This window comes from Pelmatolapia mariae, linkage group LG7 (genome assembly GCF_036321145.2).
Source record: "Pelmatolapia mariae isolate MD_Pm_ZW linkage group LG7, Pm_UMD_F_2, whole genome shotgun sequence".
Classification (NCBI taxonomy): Eukaryota; Metazoa; Chordata; class Actinopteri; order Cichliformes; family Cichlidae; genus Pelmatolapia; species Pelmatolapia mariae.
In genome coordinates, this window is record NC_086233.1 from 10,423,570 (window position 1) to 10,451,565 (window position 27,996).

Here is a 27,996-nt window from a genome sequence, read left to right on the forward strand (position 1 = left end):
AAACCTGACAAATTATAAAACGCTTAGCTATGTCTCTAATAAAACCTCTGTAACTTTGTGAAAAACAGAAAAGTTTATTTTTTTTTACTTTCTACTATAAAAATCTAAAGTTAATCTTGAAAAAAAGTTGAGCAACCAGAACTTTTTCTGTAATTTTACACATTTAATTCTTACCATTTTAAGTCCAAATAGTCGTGCTGACAGCAGCTTTTTCTTTGTCATACAGAAAAACAGTTAAATATGCAACTTCTTTACACTGACAGAAACGGGATCCCGAGTTTCCTTGGTCCGGTCCGCTTAAGATAGAAGTGGGCTGTATTTGGCTCACGATGTAAAATCAGTTTGACACCCCTGGTTTAAAGCCACATATTGTATTACACCATACCAAAATTATCTGTGATATAATAAAGCACTACAAAATTATAAAGAATAATCATAATATTAATTAATATCTAATATTGTCAATTGTAATCACTTAAAATGGTGTATGTTGTAATTTTAGTTTTTACTGAAGTTATTTTTATATACCTATTTCTTAAAAACATGACGTTACATGGCTGCACACCTTAATTAAACATGATTGAATGTGAACTCTGTGCATAATGGTAGAGAATATGACTGCAAAAAATAAATAAAAATATACTTAAATTCAAGATCCCATCTATCAGCAGGTTCCAGGGGAAACTGGAGTTTTAATGTACTGGTGTCTTTAGCATCTGAGAATAACAGCAAGCCATTGTCTACCACTATGCAGGAAATTGAAAAGATGGGCTACACCAATTCAATCTTCTGCCCTACTTCTGAGAATTGTTTCCCTGCAAATTTTTTCATTTCTCCAAATTGAAAATCAAGTTTAAAGGTTGCTGAATGAGATCATTGCAGAGGCAAAAAAAAACCCAAAATGTAACCATGCTGGGAAGAAAAAGTGACATAGTCTTGAAGGGGACACTGATCAATTTTGAACCAGATTATCTTTAGGTTAATTTCTGTAACTTTCTGATCATATAGATTGTTCCCTAAGGCCTCAGTATGTACCAACAAAATGTCAAGCCCTCACTGATAATAACTACCTCAATCACATATAGACTCTGGAGAGCACAGCTGAATTATATTATAGGATCTACCTTACAATATAAAGCAACTGTTGTTGTGATTTGGCGCTGTATAAATAAAACTGAATTGAGCTAATCATTTCTATCATTTAGGAAGTGAGTTCAGCTTTGAAGATGTACAACAGGTCCAACCTACCAGAACTTCAAAGTGTTTAAACTAGACCTCTCTGCTCAAAGGCTCACAAATTCAGCTAAACTACAGCTATTCCAGGTATCTCCATTTTTCTGCTGATACTGGTGTCCTGATGTGCAATTTTACTGATGTTCATATTTCCATTTTGAACAATTTATCAAATGATCATTTTACTACAGGTCACATACACTGCTGTCAAAAACTCAAACTCAGTTGTGAAGAACATTCTTCTCGCACTTGACTCTCACCATCAGCTAAGTAACACTGTTCTAAATCGGTTTCCCTTCATCCTGCAGTATTAAATATCAAAATTTTAGGAAATTGCTCTGGTATTTCATTAAGTGCTGCAGTGGTAGGTGTGTCAACGGGGCTGGCAGCTGTGTTCCGGGGTCCTCCCTGAGGCGGAGTCAGGCAATCTCCCGCACCTGGGACTAATCAGCTGCGATGTGGAGGCTGCATTTAAACCCAGCCTGGTCTACTCTCCTTCACCAGTCCGTCAGCTACTCATGGTGATAACAGGCTGCTTATCTCTGTGTCTCCTGTGGTTCAACGTTGGCCTTACCTGTGTTCTCCTTGTGCTCGCAGCTTGCTTCAATACTCACACCACTGGCAGCCTCCAGCTGGGAAACCTCATCATTTGCAACCGATCCTGCTCAGTCTTGACTTAGATTACCTTCACTCTCTCTGCCTGCCGTCTGCTTCAATGTACTGGACTCACAGATCGGACTTCTTTCCCTGTCACAAAACCACTCACTCGGATCAGCACTCCTCCCCAAAACTGAACCGTCTCTTTGTACAAGTAAGCAGCAACACCTACTGATTAACTCTTCGGTCTCCCTGCCTTGGTTTTCCCTTCACTTACTCTGCTCTCCCTGTATCCTAGAGACTCTGTGCTCCCCGCCCTGGAAAAACCTGTCCTTTGTGCTTTCCCCACGTCCCCAGTGTTTCCGGAGAAACTTCCTGATGCCCTGCACATTCCCCTTTGAATATAGATTCTTGTAAATAGTTGTCACCAGGTTAGGTTGAGGGTTTAGGTGTTGTTATTCACTGCCATCAATAAATAAATCACTTGTGTAATCATTGCTGAGTTCACTCTGTCTGCTTCTAGGACCTCCCATTTCATGCCAGCCTCTGGGCGGATTGTGACATATTATATAATTACTATATATACTGATCAGCTATTCTGTTATCAGTTATCCTGTTTTTGTTAACTAACCTAGTTAAGGAAGAATTAACTGCCATTTTTGTAAGGTAGACTCTACAATAATACATACAGAGAAAAAACCCAACAATCATATGACCCCCCTATGAGCAAGCACTTTGTGACAGTGGGGAAAAAAACTCCCTTTTAACAGGAAGACCCTCCAGCAGAACCAGGCTCAGGGAGGGACGGCCATTTGCCGCAACCAGTTGGGGTGAGAGAAGGAAGACAGGACAAAAGACATGCTGTGAGCCAGAGATTACAATTTATCACCTAATAGACAAATCCAGATATTTCAGCCACAATAAACGAAAAAGAGAATTTAAAGCTTAAGCTGCAAGAGGCACAGACACCAAACTGCCTGTAACAGGTATATTACAAATACAAATACAGCAGGTAAAAGAAGTATTGAACGCATCACCAATTTTCTAAGAAAATAATTATTTAAAGGTGCTATTGACATGAAACTCTCACCACATGTCGATAAAAAACAATCCAATCTACACATGCAAAGTAATCACACCAGAAATGTCCATAAATTATGTGTAATAATGACAAATTACACAGGGAAAAGTATTAAACACGCTTACTGAAATGTAATTAATACTTGATAAAAAGCCTTTGTTGGTGAGAACTGTCATAATGAAAATTGTTCAATACTCCTTTTACTGTATGTAACACTGCTTTTTTTGTACATTCACAGTATCTCTAAAATTAGAAACATTGAGTCTTAAGTGATTCTGAAAAACCATTCCTGCATTTGTTACATCTATCCTGGACTATTGTAATTTGTTATTATCAAGATGTCCTAAAAACTCCCTGAAAAGCCTTCAGTTGATCCAAAATACTACAGTAAAAACACCGAAAGGGACTAAAAGGAGCATGTTTCTCCCATATCGACTTCTCTTTGGTGGCTCCCTGTTAAATCCAGAATCAAATTTAAAATCGGTCCTGAGTAACCAGGCTCCATCTTAAGACCTCACAGTACAGAATTTTGTGATTCCTAGGATACTGGAAGGCTGAGCCCTCATACTTGAGGGCTCTCTTCTGTAAGACCAGCTTCCAAGTTTGGATTCAGGTGACAGACGACTTCTATACTTTTAAGATTAAGCTTAAAAATGTTCTTTCTGATAAACCATATATTTAAGGCTGGATTATGTAAGCCTGAATCATCTCTTAGTTGTGCTGCTAGGCTACTGGCCGTTTCCCACGATTCATCTTTTTACTTCACTCACCTTTTTTTCCACAATGCGTTTATACACCACACATTTAATGATTAATCATTATTAATCTCTGAATCTCTTCAATGTGACTTTTGCTTCATCTCTCTCCCCTCACCCTCAACCATTTGCAGTAGATGGCTGCCCCACCCCAAGCCTGGTTCTGCCTTTTCCTGTTAAGTGTTGAAATTGGGCTGCATGGCCAGAATTTTTATGGAGAGAATTTCTAGGCGTAGTCAAGTGCTGGAAGGCTTTCACTTGGGTGGTCATCTCTGCTTTTCACAGATGACATGGCTCTGTTGCCTTCATCGGGTGATCGCCTCTAGCTCGCACTAAAACGGGTCACGGCCAAGTGTGAAGCGGTGGGAATAAGAATCAGCGCCACCAAATCTGAGGCCATGGTCCTTCGCTGGAAAAGGGTGGACTTCCCGCTCCAGGTTTGGGATGAGTTCCTGTCCCCAGTGCAGGAGAATCTCGGGGTCTTGTTCATGAGTGAATGGGAGAGGGGATCAACAGACGGGTTGGTGCTGCAGCTGTAGTGATGTGGACGCTGTACCAGCTGTACTAGGGATTTGTGTTGGTGTGTGGGGCTGTAGCCTGTAGGTTTATATTATGAGACAGTGTGTTTAAGATCATTATACAGAGTAAGATTGAAGTAATGTAACGAGTAGTTATAAAGGTAGTTTAACAAATTTCTTTCTCCTGGGAGTAATTAATCAACGTGCTGCATTACTTTTAAGAGAAATGTTCTTTGTATATGTGTAACAACTTTTTTACTTTAGTAATGAACACTGATCACAAAGAGGGGAAATACCTCCAACATAAACAAACACTTGAATTCAGCAAGAATGTAATGTCTTTGATATCCTGCTTAGAGATGGTGGTGGTTCTCAAAGTGGAGCAATGAGAATTGATAAGGGAATCGATAAGGAATTTCATTTTTTTTTTAGATTTATTTTTTTTATCCTGGCAAGTTGTTGCTTAGTTTTACAGTCAGTGTTAATTGAGCAGGGATAAAGAGTTAACCCAGCAATCAAAAGTTTGACATTCAAATGTCATATCTTTATATATGGAGGTGGCTGTAGCTTAGGAGGTAGAGCAGGCGATCCACTTAACGGAAGGTTGGTGGTTTGATCCTTGTCTGCTCCAGCCTGCATGCCAAGTAGCCTTGGGCAAAATACTAACCCTGAGTTGCTCTCTGATGCATCCATCAAAGTATGAATGTATCTGAATGTTAGATAAAAAGCACTTCAGCAGAAAAATCAGAGAAAAAAAAAGTGCTTGTACAGATGAATGAGGCAAGTTGTATAAAGCGCTTTGAGTGCACAGATAAGAACCAGTCCATTTATCCCTTTAAAACTTTCAAATTAACCATTTTTTTATTTTCTAAAAGTGTTTGATCTTCTTAAAGCATGAAGAATATTTGCTATTAAAACTTTTTTTTAAAATATATGCCTGAAAGAAATGCTTTAATGTTAGACTGATAAACCCAACAACAAAGTCCAGAGAGACCTTTTCATTTCCTAAATAAAAAATATCTCTATACAATACATTAAAAATGTGAAACCTTTATTTTCACATTATGTTAAATCTGTTAGATGAGGAGGGCAAAAGCAATAATATAGTCTGTAGCTTTGATTTTTTTTTTGGTGCACATTGCCAACTTGTTGAAGCTCTACAAATCCATCCTGGAGGACAGAGCTTAGATTCAGAGGCAATGAATGAACAAAAAGTTTAAAAAAAAAAAAAAAAAAAAAACTAACAAAAACACAACAGCCAAAACAAGTCTTTTTTTTTCAATTTTAGAAAAAGAATGACTTGACACTGGTGAAGTTTCAGAAACTTCCACCTTGCTCTGCTGAAGCAGACATACATCCTACAGGACCATTTTCTAACCATTGCTCTCTTCCTCTCATTTTCATCTTATAGGGATTGTAGATTTAGGTTGATGCTCTCCATATGCAAGGCTATATATAGAGAATGTACTGACAGGTGGCAGAGGAGCCCGTCTATTGCCCAGTTTTCTTCTCCTTCTGGAAACTGAAGCTGGTCCGGCGGCTCAGTTTTCGTTGTTTCTGGGCAAAGTAATCAGCACGGGAGGTGCTGGCCCGGGACTCCAAGATGTAGTTTACCTGAAAAAAATTGGGAAAAACTGGCATTAATTATGAATTGACTTAAAAGATTTGTGTGATGCATTCATTTGCATTTCAAACACTGCAATACAGTACTGTGAAAAATTATTGAGCCACCCCTTTTTTCTTTACATCTTCCTTCCAAGGATCCAGACTTCTTTCTTTCTTTCTTTCTTTCTTTAATAACTGGTCTTCAGTATTAGCTGAAGGTGCTTCAAACTCAGGGGATTACACAGTGTCACATAACAACTTAGGAAAGAATGCATTTTAAAACTGTATCTTAACACACTTTGTTTCTAGCGGCATAAAACAAAAATGCATAATTTGCTCTCATTTCTTCAAATCCCAACAATCACACAGTTTGATAATCACAAAAAACCATTTTTTGGCACGAACAAGATGGAAAGGATACAGGCAGTCATCTTAAACATTTACTTTCAAGGACAGATCTGCTGGACTGGTTCAGCTATTTCCCCCTTGCTTCAGCAGCTCTAGGCTTGAAGCAGAGGACTGACCCTTTGCCTATGCTAAAAGGCTGAAGGTTGCAGGAATCAGTGCCAGCACCAAAGAGAAAACTACCTGTTGCCCCATCAACCCAACCAAAGCTACCAAATGGCACTCTCGCTAACGCTTTATTCATGCATTTCACTCCTCAGAACCTCTAGCTGTACACAGATGCTGATTTAACAGAACCTGGTTTGCCCTGGGGCTTTGGTGGAAGCAGACTGGGTTGAAGCGTACATGGTGACGTTTACAAATATCCCATGGTGATTAATGGACATAAAACATGGGCAAAATTAACAGAAATAGCTCCTAGTTGACTGACCCAGGTTTAATAGGTTGGTAGAGCAATGTTTGGGGGTGTACTAACAAGAGCTATGAATATGTATTGTCCATAGCACAAAAGATACAGGAGAGATAAGGGACAGACTTTATCAACTGAGTCCTGACACTCGCACTGAAGAGGAACAGTTTTTGGTGGGAAATAATTGTGGAGGCATATGGTATGCTAAAACTTTGGACCAAATTATGACCCAATTCTAGTGGCTGGGTATCTAAAGAGATGTGCACTGCTTGTGTGCATCCTGCTCAGAATGTTAAATAGCACCAACTAGCCTTTTCAAAGTCTCCTTTATGCCCTTTCCTATTAATGGATGTTCCATTTGAGCGCACTGGCAAGGACCTCATTGAGCCATTTCACTGACTGCACGAGGATATAATTTTTGGTTTTGTCCTGTTGGATCATGAAACATGATATTCCGAAGCACTGCCTGTGTGCAGCATCTCTGCAAAGAGTGTCACACATCAGCAACTACAGACATGCGAGTCTCTTTGTACTCATGGCGTACATTCACATTTGATGGTGACACATTGGAACAGAGCTACTTTCCATCATTCTGATGAAATCTAAAAATAAAAACGATGCAATTGTTTCAACGAGTTGAAGGGCACTGCAATCTAATCAAAGCTGACCAACAAAAGGAAAATCATCAAGGGAAATACGTACATTAAACTGTACTTGCGTAAACACTCGTTCTTTTAACATAGCAGAGATTGTTCTGATCTGCTTAGTCTCTTTTGCCACTCCTGCTTTGCCATATTTAGCAGGTATTAGAATAACTAATTAAATCAAAACTGTTAAATCTTGTCCTCACAGAAATGTGCTCCAGCACAGACATTCGGCTCAAACTCACCTTCAGCACTATTTCATTGACAGTAGCAGCATCAGACTCAAAGTAGAGAGGCTTGTAGTCATGATTGCTGAGATAAGTGAGTTTAAATATTGCATGACCTGTAAAACAAAAAGGAAAAACATGTTTCATTAGACAAAAATGATACAACAAACTTGTCCAACAACCATTCTGAGGTGACTGCAGGGTAGGAGCAGGAGATGAAACTATTTGAATGTCAACAAGAATCTCAGTATGATTTGGCGTGTGTGCCTTCTAGTGCACCTTTTGTTAATTTCATTAACACCAAAACAGCTGAAATGCATCAATAACCCCGTAAGCTACTTAAACTGACCAGATACCAGAAGTTTAACTGACTTCTGGGATAAGGAACTGAGTGTTTCTTTAATTTTTTGAGTAGTGTAGATGTAGATAAATGGATAAAAGCAAAATAAACCTTAAAGGTAACGAAAGTTTAAGTACATGAATATCATGTTGACATGTGCATGGTGACCTAATGTTTCTGTGCTGCACTCACTAGGGCTTCTTTCCTCCACAAGGTCACAAGCACAAAGGTGGTCCGAGTCAATGGAAATGGGTTTCTGCCGAATCCAGAACTTAGTACTGGCTTTCTGATTGGTGACAGGATCAATCTCCAGTTTTTCTCCTGAAATCCCTGATGAGATACCCATATGTAAAACATGATGGTCAATGTATTTCACACATGATACACATTCACTGTTGGCGCTGCAGAATGCTGTGGTAGCCACTCAGTTTTTTATTTTAGTTTTTTGTTTTTCAGTCTTCCTCGCGGTCGTCGGCTTCCAGGGTCGAGTCAGAGGGCTGTTCTTGACACCAAATTCTCCTCACTGCGCATGACATGTCCATACCACCGTAGGCACGCTTCCCTCATCTTTTTTTCGATTGGGGCAACTCCGAGTCATATTCGAACACCTTCATTCGTCACACAATCCAGGCGGGTTAAGCCCACCATCCACCTGAGCATCTTCATCTTCACATTGAGGATCTGCTAATTTATTCAATCATGCATACTTGCATAATTGCAATAAATTCTTTCAATCAATTTGTTTGTTTTTTATTTGTTACCTCTAGTCGTTTTGACTGTTCTTTAAAAACTGTTTTATTACAAGTTTAAACAATGAATTAAAAAAAAAAAACAATTTTTTTTAAATTCATTGTTTAAAAAAAAAATACAGCTGCCAATACAGCTGCTATTCAAAAATCACTAAAAATGAGATGCATCATTCTTTGTCGAGAAATAGGGACCCATTGTATTTCTATTATTAATAATCATAAAACATCCATTAAAAAAATCTTTGTAAGCTGCACACAATGAATTTAATTAAAAAATACTGACTACAAATTGTAAGCAGATAACGTGCATCAAGCAGTTTGTACCTAGCTGGACATCTGTGGTGAAACGCAGTTTGTGAATCATGCTGATCTTGAAGGACTTGTAGTGATGACTGCTCAACATGTCTTGGACTGTGGTGATATCAATAGGAGGGTCTTCCTCTGAACTCTCCTCACCTCTGGAGCCTGAAGACAGAAAGAAAACAAGAGCACTCAGAGAGTGCAACTACCCCTGAAGGGCAAGGGCTTTATACTAAAACTTTGATGTTGCTCTTCCAGAAGGAAGGAAATATGTAATCGGTTTGTTTGTTAGTTTGTTAGCAGTCTAGGGTCCACATTTTTCAAAGTATCATTTTTTTTATTCTGTGGGACGGTAGATACCAATAATAGCTCCGGCTGATTTCATTTTGGTAATAACTGGGTCAAGGTCACACCAACTCCAGGTATTTTAATTTAGGTGAAAATTGGGTCAACATCAAGATCACACCAAATCTGAAAATCAGTTTACATTTTGTATTACACCCATTTTTTTTAATGAATTGACTTTAAAATTCACAGTATAGTATGAATTGGGGGATAATGAGTACCTAGGTTGGCTAAGCGTCTGACCTTGACCTTCCTGTTAGTGCCCAAGGTCAAAGTTGGCTGTGAAATTCTTTTTAAAGAAACCATATCATATGAAAGGACATAAAGCAAGCTGTACAACACACCTGACATATTCTGGCATCAACAATATGCTTCAGGACTTCTTTTAAGTTTCTTGAAGAGGTCTTCTCATCCGAGAAGCTTCTTCAGTTCTAAGAGCAATTGGTGGAGAGTCCCAGATTTTAAGCCCTATTTGGGAATGTCCCCAAAAGGGTTATGGACCCTCTTGGGGTCCTCTGCCTAATCACACAAGCCAAGGTGTGTAGAAGCCAGCTGAAGAAGCTTCTCAGATGAGAGGTGAAATGTCGTCAAGAAACTTAAAGAAGTCCAGACACTTATCTTTCCAAACATAATAACTTTTTTATGTACCTTACTTAGTCCATGCAAAAGGTTTGCTGTCTAGAGGTCTCATGACAACAGTCATTCTAAGATCACTTACTGTTTTCTCTGACCAGGCAAAATTCCAGGGTACTCTGGCTCTCCAGTGAGGAGTCCAGGTCTACTGCTACATTTGGCTCGGTCTGCTTCTCGAGACGATACAAGGGCCCTGTTTGAGAATAAGAGTATTTACATCAACACAGCACTGACAACTTTTATTGATATTGCAAAACTCTTATGAGAAAGTTATTTTTTAACAACTTGGGTGTTGTTTTTAGTTGTTACTTTCAAACTAGTGCCAGACTAATTGTTTGACTGTGCTGCAGTTGTTCAAGTAGAATGAAATGTTAACTAATAGGAAAGCTACTGGTAACAACTGGAACTGTAGACATATAAACATATATTTTTTATAAAAAGAAGCATATCCAAAATAATCTGGGCTCCTCCTTTGACCGTGACCTTCGGACTAATATTCATTCATGTGTCAAAATCATATTTTAGAAGGTGAGTTTCAAAGTGAAACATTTTAGGCTCTACAACCACTGGTTGCTGTCACTAATTAGAGACCAGTGTCATTAGGGTCACTGCAGCTCTACTCCACCAAACTTCCCTCTTAAGAGCCAAGTTATTCTATGTATTATTAAATTTCTAGCCATTCCCTTTGTCTCCTCCGAATTCCTGTAATGTGAACCTTCTTTGGTTTGACTTCCTTAGATCAAACAGTTAATAAAATTACTGTCTCTCAGAAACAAAACTCTTGTTGATGAAAAGAGATAGTTATTTCCATCACTGACATCCTATCCTCACATACACACACACTTGGTAACATTCTGCAACTTAATGAAAAGTGTGTTCATAGTAGAAAGCAGAGATGTCCCAGGAGAAGGAGGGAGGACTCCCAGCATCTGGGAAGTGACTGGAAAATGGCTGACACTCAGCTCTCATAACTGCCACCCATAGCTTGCTAAGGGCCTGTATCTGTACATGGCACTCAGGGTGGAAAGTCAAGTTACAATCTAGGCAGTCTGTAGGTTAATCACTCCTTATCTAGCAATGTGAGGTATATAGTAAAACATGCCAAAAACTATTTTCAGACACAAAATACAAAGATGTAGAATTATGCCCAATGTATCCAAAAGAGATTATATTTATGGATAAAGATTATGGATAAAGATTATATTTATGGATTATATTTATGGATAATTCAAGGAAGACAGCACACTGTCTTTTTATGATTAACAGATCATAAAAAGACAGCACACTGTCTTCCTTGCATTAAAGAGAGAAGGGAATAAATGGTGCAAACATCATTACCCGAGCCTTTCTGTGAACCTTTCCTCTTCTTGAGAGCTTTCTGGAGAATTTCCTTCATAGTCACCTTCAAATTGTCCACCGGAATTAGAGAAAAACCATGAGCAGCATTTCTAAAATAGAAAAATAGAAAGTAATTAAGAATGCATTAAGCAACATTTAATGGTTCTGATTGTTTCATAGCAATAAGATGCAAGTATGAGAGTACTGCTTTTTGTGCTAGCACAAACTGCTAAGCTGAAGACACAAAGACAAGATTGTAATCTGAATAAATAATCTACTGTGTTCTGCTTTCAATTTGCAAACAGCAGGAAGTTTCAATATGCTGGTTGTTTTGAATAGCCACCTCATGCATTTTTAATCTCAACTACCTTATTTGGAACATTTTACTTTAAATAGTTTTTGGAGAAATTATTATCATAGACCTTACTTTTAGCAATTAAACAGTATTACTGTTGTATACAAATGCCTTCCTGTTGGAAAATATTCAAATATTTATTTAAATGCAGCACAAAATAATCAGCCTGTAAAAATGTACTTGTGCACACCCTAACATCGTTTAATACTGGAAATATTTAAATGCCTTTTTATTTATATAGCGGCAAATCAGGCAGGGGGTCCATCTCCCAAATCCAAACTATTAAAGCTGATTCCACAGAAAAGGGGCCTGGAAGTTAATACTCTATCTCCCATTCTTCTTTTAAATACTCTAGGAACAACAAGTAAGTTTGCAGTCTGAGAGCAAAGGGCTTAATTGGTGTGATTAGATTATTAAGATAAGATGGGGCCTGTTTACTCAGGACCTTGTATGAGGTGAAGGATTTTAAATTTAATTCTGGATTTAACAGGGAGCCAATGAAGGTAAGCCCACATAGGAAAAAATATGTTCTCTCTTTTTAGTCCCCGTCAGTATTCCTACTGCAGCACTTGGGATTAGCTGATTTTTACATCAGCTTATAGGACATCCTGATAATAAGAAATTACAGTAGTCCAGCTTAGAAGTCAAAGAAGTCAGCATCACTCTAAGACATGATTAATATAAGCATTGAATGACATGCTCATATTTTAAAAAAAAAAAAAAAAGGATCTAAGATTCCTCACAGTGTTACTCGAGGCCGAGGTAATGCCATCCAGAGTCGGCATCTGGTTAGATACCATATTTCAAAGACTTTTAGGGCCAAGTACAATAACCTCAGTCTTATATAAATTTGTGAACAGAAAATTAGTGGTTATCCAGGTCTTCATATCTTTAAGCCATTCCTTCAAGTTGGATATCAATATATATCTTTTAATGATACTGCCAAAGGGAAGCATGTATAATGTAAACGGAATTAGTCCTAGCACAGAACCCTTTGGAACTCCATAATTAACTTTAGTGTGTGAAGAGGACTTCCTGTTTACATAAACAAATTAGTCTATTAGATAGATATGATTCAAACTGCTGAAGTACCTTTAATACCTACAGCATGCTCTTATTGCTGTGATACATTATTATGGTCAACAGTATTGAATGCTGCACTGAGGTCTAGCAGAACAAACACAGAGATGAGTCCACGGTCAGAGGCCATAAAAAGATCATTTGTAACCTTCACCAAAGCTGTTTCTGTATTATGATGAGCTCTGAAAGCTGACTGAAACTCTTCAAATAAACCATTTTTATGTAGATGATCACTTAGCTGTTTTACAACTACTCTTTCAAGTATTTTTTTTTAGACAGAAAGAAGATTGGAAATTTGCCTATAATTAGCTAAGACAGTAGGGTCAGGTGGTGGCTTTTTAGGCAACTGTTTAACTACCTCCTATCACCCCTTATCACCAGAGGTTTTGCATGAAACCATTGTGAGACCTTGCCTCACCCTATCTTCTGACCTACTGAGATCACCTAACGCAAGATGTGGGACTCCTTTGTGGATCTTCGGAAGTCCATATGTAAAGGGTATAGCATTGATGGGGCAAATGTAGACAATGGCTTTTTCCCTTTCAGGCTGTTGTAGGCAACTGATTATTTTCTTTTTTTAGTTGCTTGTGGTGTCTCATCTTAAGACTTCATAAATATTGCTGTCACTGAGGAGTGTAGTCATTTTGTATGATAAGGAGTGGGTTCTTTTTACTGTGAACCCTGAAAAGGATGTGCTAGCTAAAGGTCTCATTTCTACCATAACTCCACAGCAGCTGCCCATAGTGAATCTCCTCATAGTTTAATAATACTTATTGTTGTTTCTGTTGCTAACAACCGGAGGAAATCAGGATGAAGCTTTCAGCTATCCTCTCCAGTGCAAGACCATCTCCATCCAACATCACAATTGAAGAAAGGGTCATTAAATCTCTAAATAAAGAACAAAACATCACCATGCCACCAGCTAAAAAGGGGATGCTAACCGTTGTTCTAAACTCAAGTTGCGTTAGGTAACCTCGATAGGTTACATGACAGGACAAGGCAAGGTCTCACAGTGGTTTTACCCAAAATCCTGATGCTAATGACCCATGCCTTTTTTCACAACTTATGTGATGATGCACATGATTAATAGTGGGTCAATAATCACCTCCTAAGGGACAACCCAACTACTGTTTAAATACATCGGCTGTCAACTTTTAAAACTGAAGAAGCCTCTTGTTTGAGAGGTGAATCGTCTTCACAAAAACCAAAACAAAACAAAAAAAATTTAAAGTCCAGTTGCCTTCCTGTTTAGCTCTTAAGGCTACCATGACCTGGAAGACTGTGAACCTACAGAGCCAAACTGGTTGTTTATGTCATTTTGTGCTGTCCCAACAATGTAGTTTTATTCATAGATGTAAATCATTATCTTAGTCCTAGCAAGACTAAGATAATCTTGCTGTCTAATAATAGATACTTGTGTAAGTATCTATAATTAGACGACTCTATCAGCTTTCCACCATTTGTTGTTATAAATGATATATCACTCATTTCATACTTACATTCTAACAAACAGTGACTGCCTGGAAGCGATGCCAGGGGAGGAGTATTTCTCCACCAAGGCCAGAGTGCTGAAACCAAACTTGTGTATTGGCTCATTGGAGTCTAGCGGAGGGAAGTCAGTGTCTACCTCGCCATCATCTTCAGCAATGTGAAGGCAATAAGCATTCACATTTTCACTGTTGGATATGTGGTGGAAGGATTTGGATATAGAGAGACAGAAAAAGTGTGTTACAAAGCAAAAGACATCCTGTGAAATGTAGCAGTTTTATTTTTTTTAGCCATTTTGTGCTCACTTGAGTTTGGGTTCTCGTCCCTCGCTTGTGTATTGCCAACAGATAAGTCCAATGAGGTCATGGACACGGGCATTGGCGATGGTCACCACTGTCATTGGATGTACTTTCTCTTGAGTCATTTGCATTGATAGGTAGACGTCTATCTTTTTTGTAGCTGTGGTGCCGATGTGGCCCTAAAGGTGAAGAGAGGATTGTGCAGTAAAAAAAAATTACATCGAATAAATAGACAAAATGTAGACAAATATTAACTTATTGTTTTTCAAATAAACACTAACAGGCAAGTTATAGTTTCCACATCCACAAGGCTGCTAGAGTCAGCATGGCTCAAAGTGATGTAAATTTTGTCATCAGATTAGATCATTAGCACAAGCACGTTCGTATGTCTGTCAATTTTGTGGCTGCACAGATTCACCTGCTGAGAATGCTTGATAGCACCATATGCCTTTGAGGCAGACTTCAAAACACAAAGCTGATCCTATAAGTCCTACCAGACAAATGAAATGATTTATTTCTACTGTGGCATTCTAACATCAAATGCCAAAGGAGAAATAAATACACAATTAGATTGAAACTGTGTTGTGATTATTTGGGTAATAACTTCAATAAAATTTATAACTGCTTATTTAGTTAGAAACAAAATTTTCACCCTGAATTGAGTGAAAATTGAGTACTGTCTTGACTATCATGATATATGGAAAAACCTATACAAAGAAAAAGCTTATCAATTCTTGAAGAAAATCAAATTGAAGACAAAGGTTTTCCCACTCTACAAAACTGGATTCAAATCTTATTATTTAATGTCCAAATAAACCTAAATAAAATGTTGAATAATTCACCTTGCCATCAAATTTAGAGTATTCATTGAAGGGATTATTGAGCTGCTGGGGACACTGCTCAAGCCTCAGTGACAAAGTGGATTTTGTACCAGTTGTCTGCGGCCTGTCTTTAAAGTTGCGCTTTTCAAACAGAGACCCCAGATCTTCCACTGGACAGAACACACAGAAACAGAAAAAGAAGAGTTAACGTATACTGATGGAGTTTTGTCAACTAAAGAGCTTTTGTGTCTGAATCTAAACACATTATCTTAGAGGTTTTGCTGAGAATTTCAGGAGATTTTATCAAACAGCTCGTGTTGATACAGTGTGAAAAAACATCTGACCATTTCCCAATTTTACTATTTTTTGTATGCTTGTCACACTTAAATGTTTCAGATCATCAAACAAATTTCATAGACAAAGATAACCAAAGTAAACACAAAATGCAGTTTTTAAATGAAGGTTTTTATTATTAAGCGGGGAACAATTCCAAACCTGTGTGAAAAAGTTATTGCACCCTAAACCTAATAACTGGTTGGGCCACACAACAACAGCAGTTGCAGCAACAACTGCAATCAAATGTTTGCAATAACTGACAATGATTTTTTTCCAGCAATGTGGAGGAATTTTGACTTACTCATTTTTGCAGAATGGTTGTAATTAAGCCACACTGGAGGGTTTTCGAGCATGAACTGCCTTTTTATGGCCACAGAATCTCAGTTGGAATCAGGCCACTCCAAAGTCTTCACAACAGCAAGGTGGACTTGCTGTTGTGTTTTAGATCATAGTCCTGCTGCAGAACCTAATTGTGCTTCAGCCTGAGTTCAGGAACAATTAGCCAGACATTCTCCTTCAGGATAAAGGAGAGCAGAATTCATGGTTCATTTACCACATCAAGTTTTATGGGTCCTGAAGCAGCAAGACAGTCCAAGACCATCACATCACCATGATATTTTACTGTTGGTATGATGTTCCTTTTCTGAAATTCTGTATGACTTTTTGATCCACCACCCTGTAATAGGATACACACCTTCCAAAAAGTTCAACTTTTGTCTAGTCAGTCCACAGAGCACTTAGCCAAAGGTCTTGGGGATTGTCACGATGTTTTCTGGCAAAACTGAGACAAGACTTTATGTTCCTTTTGCTCAGCAGTGGTTTTCGTCTTAGAACTCTGCCATAAACACATTCATTTAGAAACTGCATTTTGTTTACTTGTGTTATCTGTCTTGTGTTATTTGTTTGATGATCTGAAACATTTAAGTGTGACATACAAAAAAAAATGGAAATCAGGAAAGAGGTAAACACTTTTTCACACCACTGTATAGAAGTGCCATTCACTTCACTGGCTCAGTTACTGATTCAGATTCAATAAAGACAGGTTTTTGTCTTTGATTACTTAAAATGTTAACATACTCTTCTATAAATGCTTCAATATATATTACTAATGAAGTGGTCTGTGCCCTGCGGCAATAGAATATTTGATTTCATATTTTAGACAAAATCATTTGAACATGCAGATCCTCAGCAAACTATGTAATCAGAATGACATTAAGGGATATAAATGACAAGCAAAAACAACGTTTGTAGAACATGGTGTTACAAAGTTTGTAAAATGTGCAATTTAAAAAAGTAAAGGTATTTAGAAATGACTAGGAACAGTACCTGATTGGGAGGACGCCCTCTCTTTCCACTGAATGTTTTTGCATTTGATTTGGTTCTGTCGTTCTTTTCTTAGTCTTTCAAGTCTTTGGGCTACAAAGAAAGGACAGCTGGTCATTAACTTCTTTGCATACAAAAACAGAGTCACTAAAACTTAGTTAAACAGACAACAGATCATCATTTACGACACATCATGAAAATTATTGTAAATTCCTGTAAACAACTGCTTCTATAGAATGTAGATCATTGAACAGTCATTATTTCCAACCACAGAGGATGTCATTGCTCTCCAAAAGTTTGATTTAGTTGACTTTACTATTTTATTATACATGTAACAAGCATAGCCAGTATAAGGAAATTTGCAATATCAATCATGTTGTTGTATGTTATTGTACAGAAAGCAAAGTAACATAAAACACAGAATAAGATAAAAGATTTAAAAAGGAGAGAAATTCAAATGCATTACAATATCATACAATAAAATATGGAATAAGATGTATATAAAATATCATATTAGTAACTTATTGTTAGGCTGTTATTGCTGAAGTGGCGGTATATCACAGTTTCAGATTCAGTCATTGTGTATAATATAGTGTATGAATGTGTTTAATAGAGTCCATTTGATAAAATACTTACGAAATATGGTCAGAGATAGAGTTACACTCATGTCGGATGCAACACTTTTAGATGTCTTTGATGACAAGTTGCTGACAGTTAACACTATTAACAGTGTGCTCAGCTGCTTTTACTACCCACTGCAGGGCCCTTTGACCAACGGTCGCCTAGTTACCATACCACACTGTTATACAAGATGTTATAATGCTTTGTACAGTGCAGTAGGAGATGCTACCAAGGTATTTTTCAACCTCCTCAGAAAGTGTAGGGATTATTGACATTTTTGTATCAGACAGAAGGTGTATCTATAGAAAATGACATAGATTAAGGAATTTAAAGCTTGTTGCCTGCTCAATTTCTGCAGTTGATGAAAACCGGGTTTTCTCTGCATTTACTGGACAAGGTGAAATAATTTCATGACCAGCTTAGAAAGGAAAGAGGTACTAATGGTACGGAGCTATAATCGTTAAGTAGTGTTTAAGGGCAAAGTGAAGTAAATTTACTTCTACTTCTATAGCACGTTTTTACTCTGAGCTTTTTACCACAAGTCTCTTTCACCCAGTCTCTCACACATTGATAGAACCTTTATAACTCTCATTGATATAGCTTTATATGTAAGGCAATAATTGGATTGCTGCTTTCTATATATGTTCCCTTCTTGCAATCAAACATGCTGGTTCTTATTCTCTTCATCCACAAGATTACTTGTTGCTTTCTGTTCCATTTGCACAAACTGAACTTGGCAAAAGAGCTTTTGTCCATTTAGCACCCTTGGCTTGGAACGAGCTGCAGAATGACTGAAAAATGACAAAATTATTTTCATTAAGTGTTTTTAATCCATAACATGCAACTGTTTCAATTAGATTGCTTGTCATTTTAATTAAATTTTATTTGCATTTTTGTGTATGTGTGTTTTGTTGTTGTTGCGTGTGTTTAATTGTGTCATTTTTGTAACTGCGTGATACTTGCTGCTGCCCATCTTGGCCAGGTCTCCCTTGAAAGGTTTCAAGGGTTTTTAATCAAAATGGGATCTTCCTAGTTAAACAGAGGTTAAATTAAAAAACAAACAAAAAAAACCCCTTTATATCCACAAATGTTTAACTTTCTAACAGTCGCACTCTGATGACTGCATCGGGGACAACTTGGGGATTCAGGATCTTTCCCAAGACTGGACTAGCTGGAGAACTGATCCACCACCCTTCTAACTAGTACATAACCCACTGTACCTCCTGAGCCACAGCAGCCAATAAATAGTACAGTGAAGACAGTACTCTCCATCAACCTGCTGGAATGATAGGCAAAGAGATGATGGTCGAGAATGGTGGTGGTAGTGTTGGCTTTAATATAGGTAAACACAAGTCTCTAAGAGTACTTCATTACAGTAGGAGTAAGGGCTATAGGGAGGTAGTCGTTCAGGCAAGTTAGTGGTAGTTGTTTAGGCATAGGATAATGGTGGTCGACTTGTAAGCATTTGAGGACAAGTTAAAGATGTTAATAAACACCTCAGCCAGCATACTGCCACATGCTCTGATCACCCGTTCTGGTATACCGTCAGGGCCAGCAGCTTTGTGTTAACTCACTCTGTTTAGGGAGGACCTGACCTCAGAGGGCAGAGGTACATGGCCATCTGGTGGTGGCAGGGTTTTGATGGGAGTCTCTGTATCGAGTCTGTCAAAATTGGCATAGAAATGGTTTAATACATCAGTGAGTGAAGCATTATGGACAATAGGGGAACTGTCTGTGCTCATGTGATCAGTTATTGCACGTATTCTTTGCCACGGGCTCCGTAGGTGATTGTGTTATAGGAGGGCATTATCAATTTGTCATGTATAGTTTTGCTTTGCAGTACCCTTTTAGGATTGTACCTGCATCTGTGGGCTAGAGTGCCACCAAATCTAAATGCAAGGTATGTGTATCAGCAAGAGACAAACGTCATCCTTTATCCAAACTTTATTCAAAGTTTTGTGATTTGGGTATACGTCTATTAAGTTCTATATTGTGACAGACTATGCAACTTTTTATACTGAGGAGGGATATACTTCTATTTCTGTGTGGGAACCCTGGGTAGCTTTGTGATGATACGGACTCCAATTAGTACTGGCAAAACAGCACTTGAGGGTAGACTCAGCCACTTGTGGCCAGACTGTAACCATCTTAGTTACAGTTCGTCCCTTTCTGTAAGTGGTCTGTTTCTGAGTAGTAAGAACAAGGAGTGGTAGTCCAAGATGAGTGCAGGGTAAGCTCCTTTGTTGTTAGTACAGTAGAGATCAATTTATGTCCAAGGTAAGGCAAGGCAGCTCAACAGTCCACAATAATAGTGGTAATAAATGTTGGAAGGGTGGTATATCAGTACCATGCTGAGAACCAATTAAGTGAGCTCTTTAGAATGACCCATTTCTCTCAAAAATGTTTAAAGGCTTTCAGAATGACTAGGTGCTTAATTTTATACCCCTGAATTAAAAAATTAAGAGATGTGACTCACTTCTTTTGTCCATATAGAGTACCACTAATTGAGCCTTTAAAGAAAAAGACCAGTTTTCATGAAGCTACACTGACTATCTGGCATGTAAATTTTTTTAATAATATGACCAACCCTTTAAATACAGTCGTGTACACAAATAAGTATAGCAGTTCAAAAAGGGCTAGCATAAAATAAAACTTGCATGGTTGTTAATCCATGTCTTACCAGCAGCCACTGGTTTGTCACAGCTATCTTGGTGAAGTCCTGATGAGAGCCACAAGAGGTCAGTATCCAGTGTCAAGTCTGAAAGTCTCAGAGGATTGCAGCTTTCTACCCACAACCCAAAACCATCCCCGTCACTCTACAAAACCTAATACAAAAGTCAAGGGAGCCAAAAGGAGACAATGTCTACCTTTGGACTCCCTCTTTCACCAAAACCAACTTTTTCTTCCAAATAAAATTTCTGAAAGTAGTTGCAAACTCACTTTAACCTCACTATAGACAATTTTTACAAAACAAACAATATAGTACACCAACACCCTCAATTGATGACTGATTAGATTAGATTATAACACCAAACTTTAGGATTATGGGGATAATAGAAGAACATGACACAAGCAAGTCTGTATTCTGGTGGGTGGCAAGACTCGTGGGTTAGTGAGGTCTGTTAAGCCAGATAGTCTTTTTCCATGGCATATAGACTCTCAGCTGAGGATATCCCTGATGAGCCAATCAGCAACAAAATGAATACCACTGTCAAATGAAGTTAATTACATAGATTATTTTAACAATTTTGGATTCTGATGTCCCCGCATAGACAACACTGGAGACCAAGCACCCTTCGCAGCATTATTTCGAGTCATTCTACCCTCCAAAACTCCTGAGGTCCTCATCCCGTATCTCATTAAGATTAACTAAGACATCCAGCAACAAGCCCAACTATTCACCCATGGGATGCAGAAGATCTACTGCCTGCATCCCATTACTGGACTCTGCAGAACAGCCCCAGCCCTAAGGTCCCTTTTTTCTGTTGGGTCAAAGTTGTTTTGGAAGCACAAGTAGAGATGCTTTCTATACGTTAAGGAGGGCACCATCATCGTTTTGCACTAAGAGTGTAAAATACTGGTGGGTGCTTGCAATTTAATTGCTTAACAGTAATTAAATGGCAAGCAAAAACAGAGCATGTGCTTTAAGATAATCAAATCTAAATGGTGAATTATTCTATTAAATTCTGGTCTTGTTTATAGTTCTGAATGTCATTTTTAACAGTAGAAATACAGCAATTTTAAAACTGAGAATGAAGTCTTTTTTTAGGGGGTTGTTTTTTTGTGTGTTACTCATCCATTTGAATAATTAAAATATAAAAAGAACAAATGAACTTAAGCATGGTTCCAGAAGAATTGTTGTCCCATCAGTTTCTCAGTGCTCGGTAGCACACTAAATTTCACACATGATATGAAATTTATCTACTTATTTATTTATTTATTTATTTTATTCAGCTTATACCACAACACTAGCTGTGGCTTTTCAAATTATATAATAAACTGCTTTTATACTGGCTACCAGGAGCACTAAAGAGCACATTTAGACAGGACCTGTATTAAATTAGCACAATTTTTACTATGATTCTAACCACATAAGGGCAACACAACAAACTTCTTACACGGGGCAAAATATCCGGACACACAATTTGTGAAACTACGGGTAGGCAATATAGCAATTGTGTTTCTAAGACTATCGAGTCAAAAAGAAAAAAACAAAAAAAAACAAAAACAGAAAAAAAACAACAGCAACAAAAAAAAAAAAAAGAACTTCATCTGTGAGAGCAGTTTCGAAGCAGCATTATTTATTACTGCAAACAAAGTTAAGGATAGCTTAGTCATTTTTTTCCAATGAGCTATTGTCATTGATGGCAACCATGTAATTCGCAGTGTGAATATATTGCCACAAGATGCCAGGAGTAGCAGTATTATAGTGGAATATTCTTGCATTACAGCAATACGATGATACACCATTAGTCAAACGTAAGCACAAAAGCAGCCTAGGTAATGTTTTCCCTGCTCAGCCCACTCTTGCACAGGAATAAATTACCACCCCAAGTGGAGGGCTTCAAATATCTCACAATCTTGTTCATGAATGAGGGCAGAGCTGAGCTTCAGCCTTGCATATAGACTGAAGAGCTTGGCCACTTGAGAGGGGCTTGCAGTGGAGCCGCTGCTCTTCCACATTGAAAGGTGACACTTGAGCTTGTTCAGGCATTCAGGTCTCTTGGAAGGCTCCGAGAGGAGGTGTCCAAAGCATGTCTGGCCCCAAGGGAGACCTATGCCCCAGAGATTAGCTGGCTTGGCAGCGTCTTGGTATACTCCTTCCAGAAGAGTTAGAGGAGGTGGTCAGGTAAAGGGAGGCCTTGGTTGCAGGGGTAGCCTAGACCTAGCAGAAAATAGATCAATCCAAATGGATGGACTGTTCTTTTTCCACTGTGGACTGATTGTACAGTTTATATTTTTAATGACTTTAAAAAAACAAGTATTGTTGGAACAGTGCTCTTGGGTCTAAAAGCCTCATCTTTTCTCCTCAAAACACACATCCTTTTACTTTCAAATACACACCTTAAAGCATAACTCGTAAGCTGGAGAGGAAATGGCAACTCACTCATTTAGAAGATCATACTTTAGCCTGGAAGATTAGTTTTTTGCTCTATAAAAAGCCCTCTGTAAAGCTGGAAGATCTTACTATTCAATACTGAGTGAAGAAGAACCACCCTAGGTTTCTCTTCAGCACTGCAGCCAAAATTGTGCTTTTTAGACCCCATTCCTACAAGATTACTCAAAGAAGCATTATTGACCATTAATAAATGCTTTAAGCTAGAGCTGGGCGATAGAACGATAACGATATGTATTGCGAAATAACTTTTTCTCGATAGAAAAATTAAACTATTGCGATAGGCCTCATCTCTCTTGTCCTCTTAATAAAAAAAAAAAAGAACAGCCAATCCAAATTAAGTAGCGCAGAGCCGAACCAATCACAGCCGCAGCGTCACGTCACGTGACTTGTTACGTACAGCACAAGTGCCAAGGCGCACATGTGTATTTGTTTTTGCAGCCGGGCTGCCCAGGTAATGGAGGAAATGAGTTTGCCGACTAGAGAAAAATCAACCGAGAGCGTGAGCGAAGGTTACCGAAGAAAAAAAAACGATGATGGTTCCAATGCCGGAGAGCTTGTCGAACGGAAGGGCCATAGAAGTTCCGTAGTGTGAAGGTATTTCGGCTATTTCAAGTCTGACAAAAAACAGAGTAGCGCGCACTGTAAATTGTGCCAAAAGCAAGTCTGGAAATACAATAAACCGGTGCATGCTCAATCTCTGACTGAAAGCGCTAATTCGTCATTCGGCTTTTGTCAGACTAAAGTAACTGTTAAAACTGTTTGAAAAGCTAAGCTATACAACAAGGAGAGATTGAGAATTTCCTTTTAGTTCTCAGTTTATTTGATATTGACAAAAGTTAGTCAATTTTGTCTGTTCTTCTGTAAAACGAACTAAGATTTATTTTTAGAATTAATATTTTGTTTCTAAGTGGAATTGACAATTTAGTAGTCTGTTTTGTTTGTTCTATTTTGAAACTTAAACGCTTTAGCGGCTGCCTTTTGTGTAGTTTGCAATATTTGCCTTTATTTATCTGAAACTGAAGTCTCATGTTCCTTAAGTACATCTACCCTGTTGAACTTATTATGGGAAATAAATATTTAAATCAAAACAAGCTGCAGATTATTTCACATTTTACTTGTGAGCAACGGCACATTTAAATCTTACAAATATAGTTATTTGGTTTATATCGTGATATATATCGTTATCGCCTGAAATGAAAAAAACATATCGTGATATGAAAAAATCTTATATCGCCCAGCTCTACTTTAAGCTTAAACATAATCAACCTATCTCTATGACTTGAGTACGTAAGACAGGCCTTTAAGCTGTCAGTAGCTAAACAGTTACTTAAAAAGCCATAACCTGACCCAGCTGTCTTAGCTAATTTTATGGGCCAATCTCCAATCTTCCTTTCATTTCAAAAATTCATAGTAGTTGTAAAACAGCTAACTGATCCTCTGCAGAGGAATGGTTTATTTGAATTGTTTTAGTCAAGTTTAAGAGCTTATAATAGCACAGAAACAGCTTCAGTGAAGGTTACAAATGTGGACAAACAGTGGACTCATCTCTGTGCTTGTCCTCCTAGGCCTCAGTGCAGCATTCCATACTGTTGACCATAATATATTATTACAGCAATTCGAGCATGCTGTAGGTATTAAAGGTACTGCAGTGCAGTGGCTTAAATCATAGCTAACAGACTCCAATTTGTTCATGCAAATGGAGTCTTCTTCACACACTATAGTTAACTATGGAGTTCCACAGGGATACCCAACTTTATTTATCCATGAAGCCAGATAATATATACAAATTATTTAAACTGCAGGAATTTCTTACAGACATAAAGACCTGGATGACCTGATTTTCTGCTTCCAAATTCACATAAAAACTGAGGTTATTGTAGTCTGACCTAAAACTCTTAAAAGTTATTATTGGGAAGGTATTACAAGTATTACCAGTATTACAATACTAAGCGCCTTGAGGCGACTGTTGTTGTGATCTGGTGCTACATAAATAAAATTGAGCTGAATTGATTGTAAGCCAAATAGTTCAAGCTTTGTCTTGTCTGACCATAGCAATATTTTCCACAAGGCATTTGGCTTGGGCATGTGGGCAGCTACAAATTTCAGTTGAGTTTCTTTATTGGTCAACATCCTCTCAGTCCATGACAATGTAAAACTCGCTAGAAGTCTTTAGGTAAGTCATTAAAAACGTATGCTGAATCACCATTCCATCCTGAAAAATGAAGTTTAAAGACATTATTAAAAGTGCCAAATTACTATTACATTCATGTCCATGATCCACTGGAGCCACAGTAGTAATGGTAATAACACCGACAAAGAACAACAACAATATGAAAGCTGAAAATGTAAAAATGAATTCCACATTTGCTGAAGTAGTGGGTTTCCCTCACTTTTTGTCATCATGGTGGAAATGTTTGCAGAAATTTGGTTTTATATAGAGTAGGCACTTGATTTTGGAGCACACAGAAGCTGTGTGACACATAGTCAATGATTATTCATTCTGCTGTGTCATTTGTCATCTCCATAACCATATTTAATGCAATATGTCACATCATATAAATTACTTAAATGCACAATGAACCACAGTGTAATCCCAAGCTTTTCACATGCGCTGCACACAATTTAACTCAGTGAAACCACTGGCCCTGATTAGCCACACAAAACCCCTTCAAACAGCAGCAGAACAGGCTTTCTGGCTGCCTCCCACCATAATGACAGGAGGGAGGTCTGACAGAAAGCTGGCCCAACTAACAAGCTAAAGTCTGAAGATGAGTTTACCTGTGTTGGAGCGCCGACGAATGCCAAAGTCCCAGCTGGAGGTGATGTCCATAGACTGAGAGAGGTCACAGGGATGACTGTCTGTCACACTACTGCCCCCCTCATTCAGGAGGCCCGACCCAGTTGACCCAAAGCTGCTACCAGGCACCAGAGAAAGCTGGCACTTCTCAAGATCAACATCCTGATCTATTAGCACCATCTCACACATTCCAGTATCATCACTGGTCACATGAGATTGTCTGATGTGAGCCAGGATAATGGCCGGATTGTCCAAGAATGCCATTTCCTCTGTTTGGCTAAGTGTGTCTTTTCGCTTTGGAAATTTCTCACCCTCTTGCCTGTATGCCAAAGGGTTCCTTTTCTTTTCTTATCAGTCTCTGTTTGAGAGTGTTACAGCGCTGACTGATGACAAGAAAGGTGTCACCTTTTCCATCTTTTGATGACTATTTTTTCAGGTCCAAGGTAGGCAAAGTAGTCCCTAAGGAGAGCAAAGAAATTGTTATTAAATGTTGCAGTCTAGAAGTAGGATTTCAGCTCAATCTTTTAAAACTGATATATTTAAAAACTATAAGCTCAATTCACACATTCCAAAGCCCACTTTAACTTCCAACTTTCACAGTTTAAATAAATAAATACAATAAACTAAAACAAGAAGCAAACCTCTGCCAAGGCAGCTCACTCTCTGGGCAGTATTTGCTTTTAAGGGACTAGTATTGTATTTTGTATACATTCTTTTGTTTTTGTTCTTTATACAGTCCAGACCAAAAGTTTAAGATCACTTGAAAAATGGGCAAAAGAAGTTGGGGTTTTTTTTTCATATTTTGCATGGTTTGATCTTAACAAGGTTCCAAGTAGAGCTTCAACATGCAACAAGAAGGGATGGGAGTGAGACAAAACATTTCTTTTGAGCATGCATTTTATTGAAAACCACACTTAAACTGAAACAGGCGGTTTTACACTCGATCAAAAGTTGAGGACACATCTAGCTGTTTGATGTGGAACAGTAAACTTTAATGTTTAAATGGATCTATTTTAAAGATGTAGAGCTCTAATGTGCAGCTGCTGCCTTAAAAATCATCAATGGCAGCAAAATCCCACTCAGTGATAAAACTGTTAAGTAGAATTAAAATGAATGCTGTTTGCGCCAAATCACCAGATTAAGTAAAGAATTTTCTCGTCATTTTTAAAAACAGTGATGCATTTTACTGGTATATTTTTATGATAAAGATTTTTATTGCAATTTGATAACATCTCTAAAGTATAGGTAGCACCCACAGGGATCATTTTCTATGGAAGAAGAGTTACATGATTCCTGAAACGCCTATTTTGTGATTGGTCAGATGTCTGCCAGTGCCACACACTTCGTGTGAATGCACAGGGGAGACCCTTCGTTAACACAGTGACTTGATAACCAGCTTTGTGTGATCGATTATCCTGATCGTCAATGTTAGGATAAGTGAATCCAGACAATGGAAAGATACCCTAAATATATTGAACACACATAGTTTACCCAACTCCTGCTTCACAGTATAGGCCTCAGCTTGGCTGAAGAGGCTTTAAAAGTCTCAACAGTTAAAACAAAGATCGTCATTTTGCCAATAATCTCTTCAAATGGGTTTGAACTTTGATACCTAGACCAACAAACAAAAACTGAAGTTTGAATGTCTGTGATATTAACACTGAACATAAAGATGTTGATAATTTCAACATGTAAATAAGAGCTGTAAGCCAGGCCAAAACAACCCCATACTCAAACTAGGTTGAATGAGATACCAACGTTAACATGTCCAATAAAGGATCAGGACCAGAGCGCCAAGATTTTTTTTTTTAACTTTAGTAAACAAACGTCAAACTATTAATAAAATATTGTTAGGTTTTGAATAGTTCAAATTGTATGCGGCGGGCCTAATCTTACATTAGAAGATCCAGTTATTGCAAAGAGCTTCTAGACGACGCTAACTGCAACTAATGAAAAACTGTAGTGTATTGACAGGTTTGTCCTTGCTGACAGCTTAAGGGTCTTCTTCTCTAAAGCGAAATGTGTTATGGCGTGTAATGCCAAGTGATACTGTTTGATACCTGCAACAAGCACCTCACTTAATGATTCATCGTAGCTTTTTTTAATGATAGGTGATGTAGCTATTGTCTTTTTTGCTAACCTTCGTAGCCAACTGACTTCAAAGTAATACTTTTTTAAATCAAAGTTCGCGTGCTTAGAGTGGCAAAAAGGTTTATGTTTAGTATCAGGATTGGAAAAATATTTCACCAGAAGCGGTTCAATCTAGTAGCTTGCAAGCTCATTTAAGCTAACGCGACCAGCATTTGGTTGCACCTCCCTTGTTTAAGACGACGTCTTACCTTTAGATTTATCCACCAAGGGAAAGAAACATCCACGATTCTCCATATTATACAAGCATAATCATAATAGAGTCAGAAACTCTGTTCATCACGACTAATGTTCCACATTAAAGTCATAATACAAACACAAACCAACTCAACCTGGTATGCTCTGCCTAACAACCAACCCACAACCAACCCAGCTATACTTCCGGTTCCGTTACTTCGTGATAAAAGAAACAAAAAAGACTATGATTTCG

At 38.1% G+C, this 27,996-nt stretch overlaps 1 protein-coding gene across 1 annotated transcript; it reads right to left on the minus strand.

Annotated features, from left to right (window-relative positions):
* Positions 1-2,703: 2,703 nt before the first annotated feature.
* Positions 2,704-27,918, minus strand: LOC134630517 (target of rapamycin complex 2 subunit MAPKAP1-like). Its single transcript, XM_063477854.1, has 12 exons — positions 27,758-27,918; positions 25,400-25,877; positions 16,885-16,974; positions 15,244-15,392; positions 14,408-14,580; positions 14,114-14,290; positions 11,180-11,289; positions 9,927-10,034; positions 8,888-9,028; positions 8,007-8,144; positions 7,493-7,590; positions 2,704-5,798 (listed from the first exon to the last, which is right to left on the minus strand). The coding sequence occupies exons 2-12, from the start codon at positions 25,680-25,682 to the stop codon at positions 5,676-5,678; spliced, it is 1,590 nt and encodes a 529-aa protein (XP_063333924.1). The 5' UTR covers positions 25,683-25,877; positions 27,758-27,918; the 3' UTR covers positions 2,704-5,675.
* Positions 27,919-27,996: the final 78 nt, after the last annotated feature.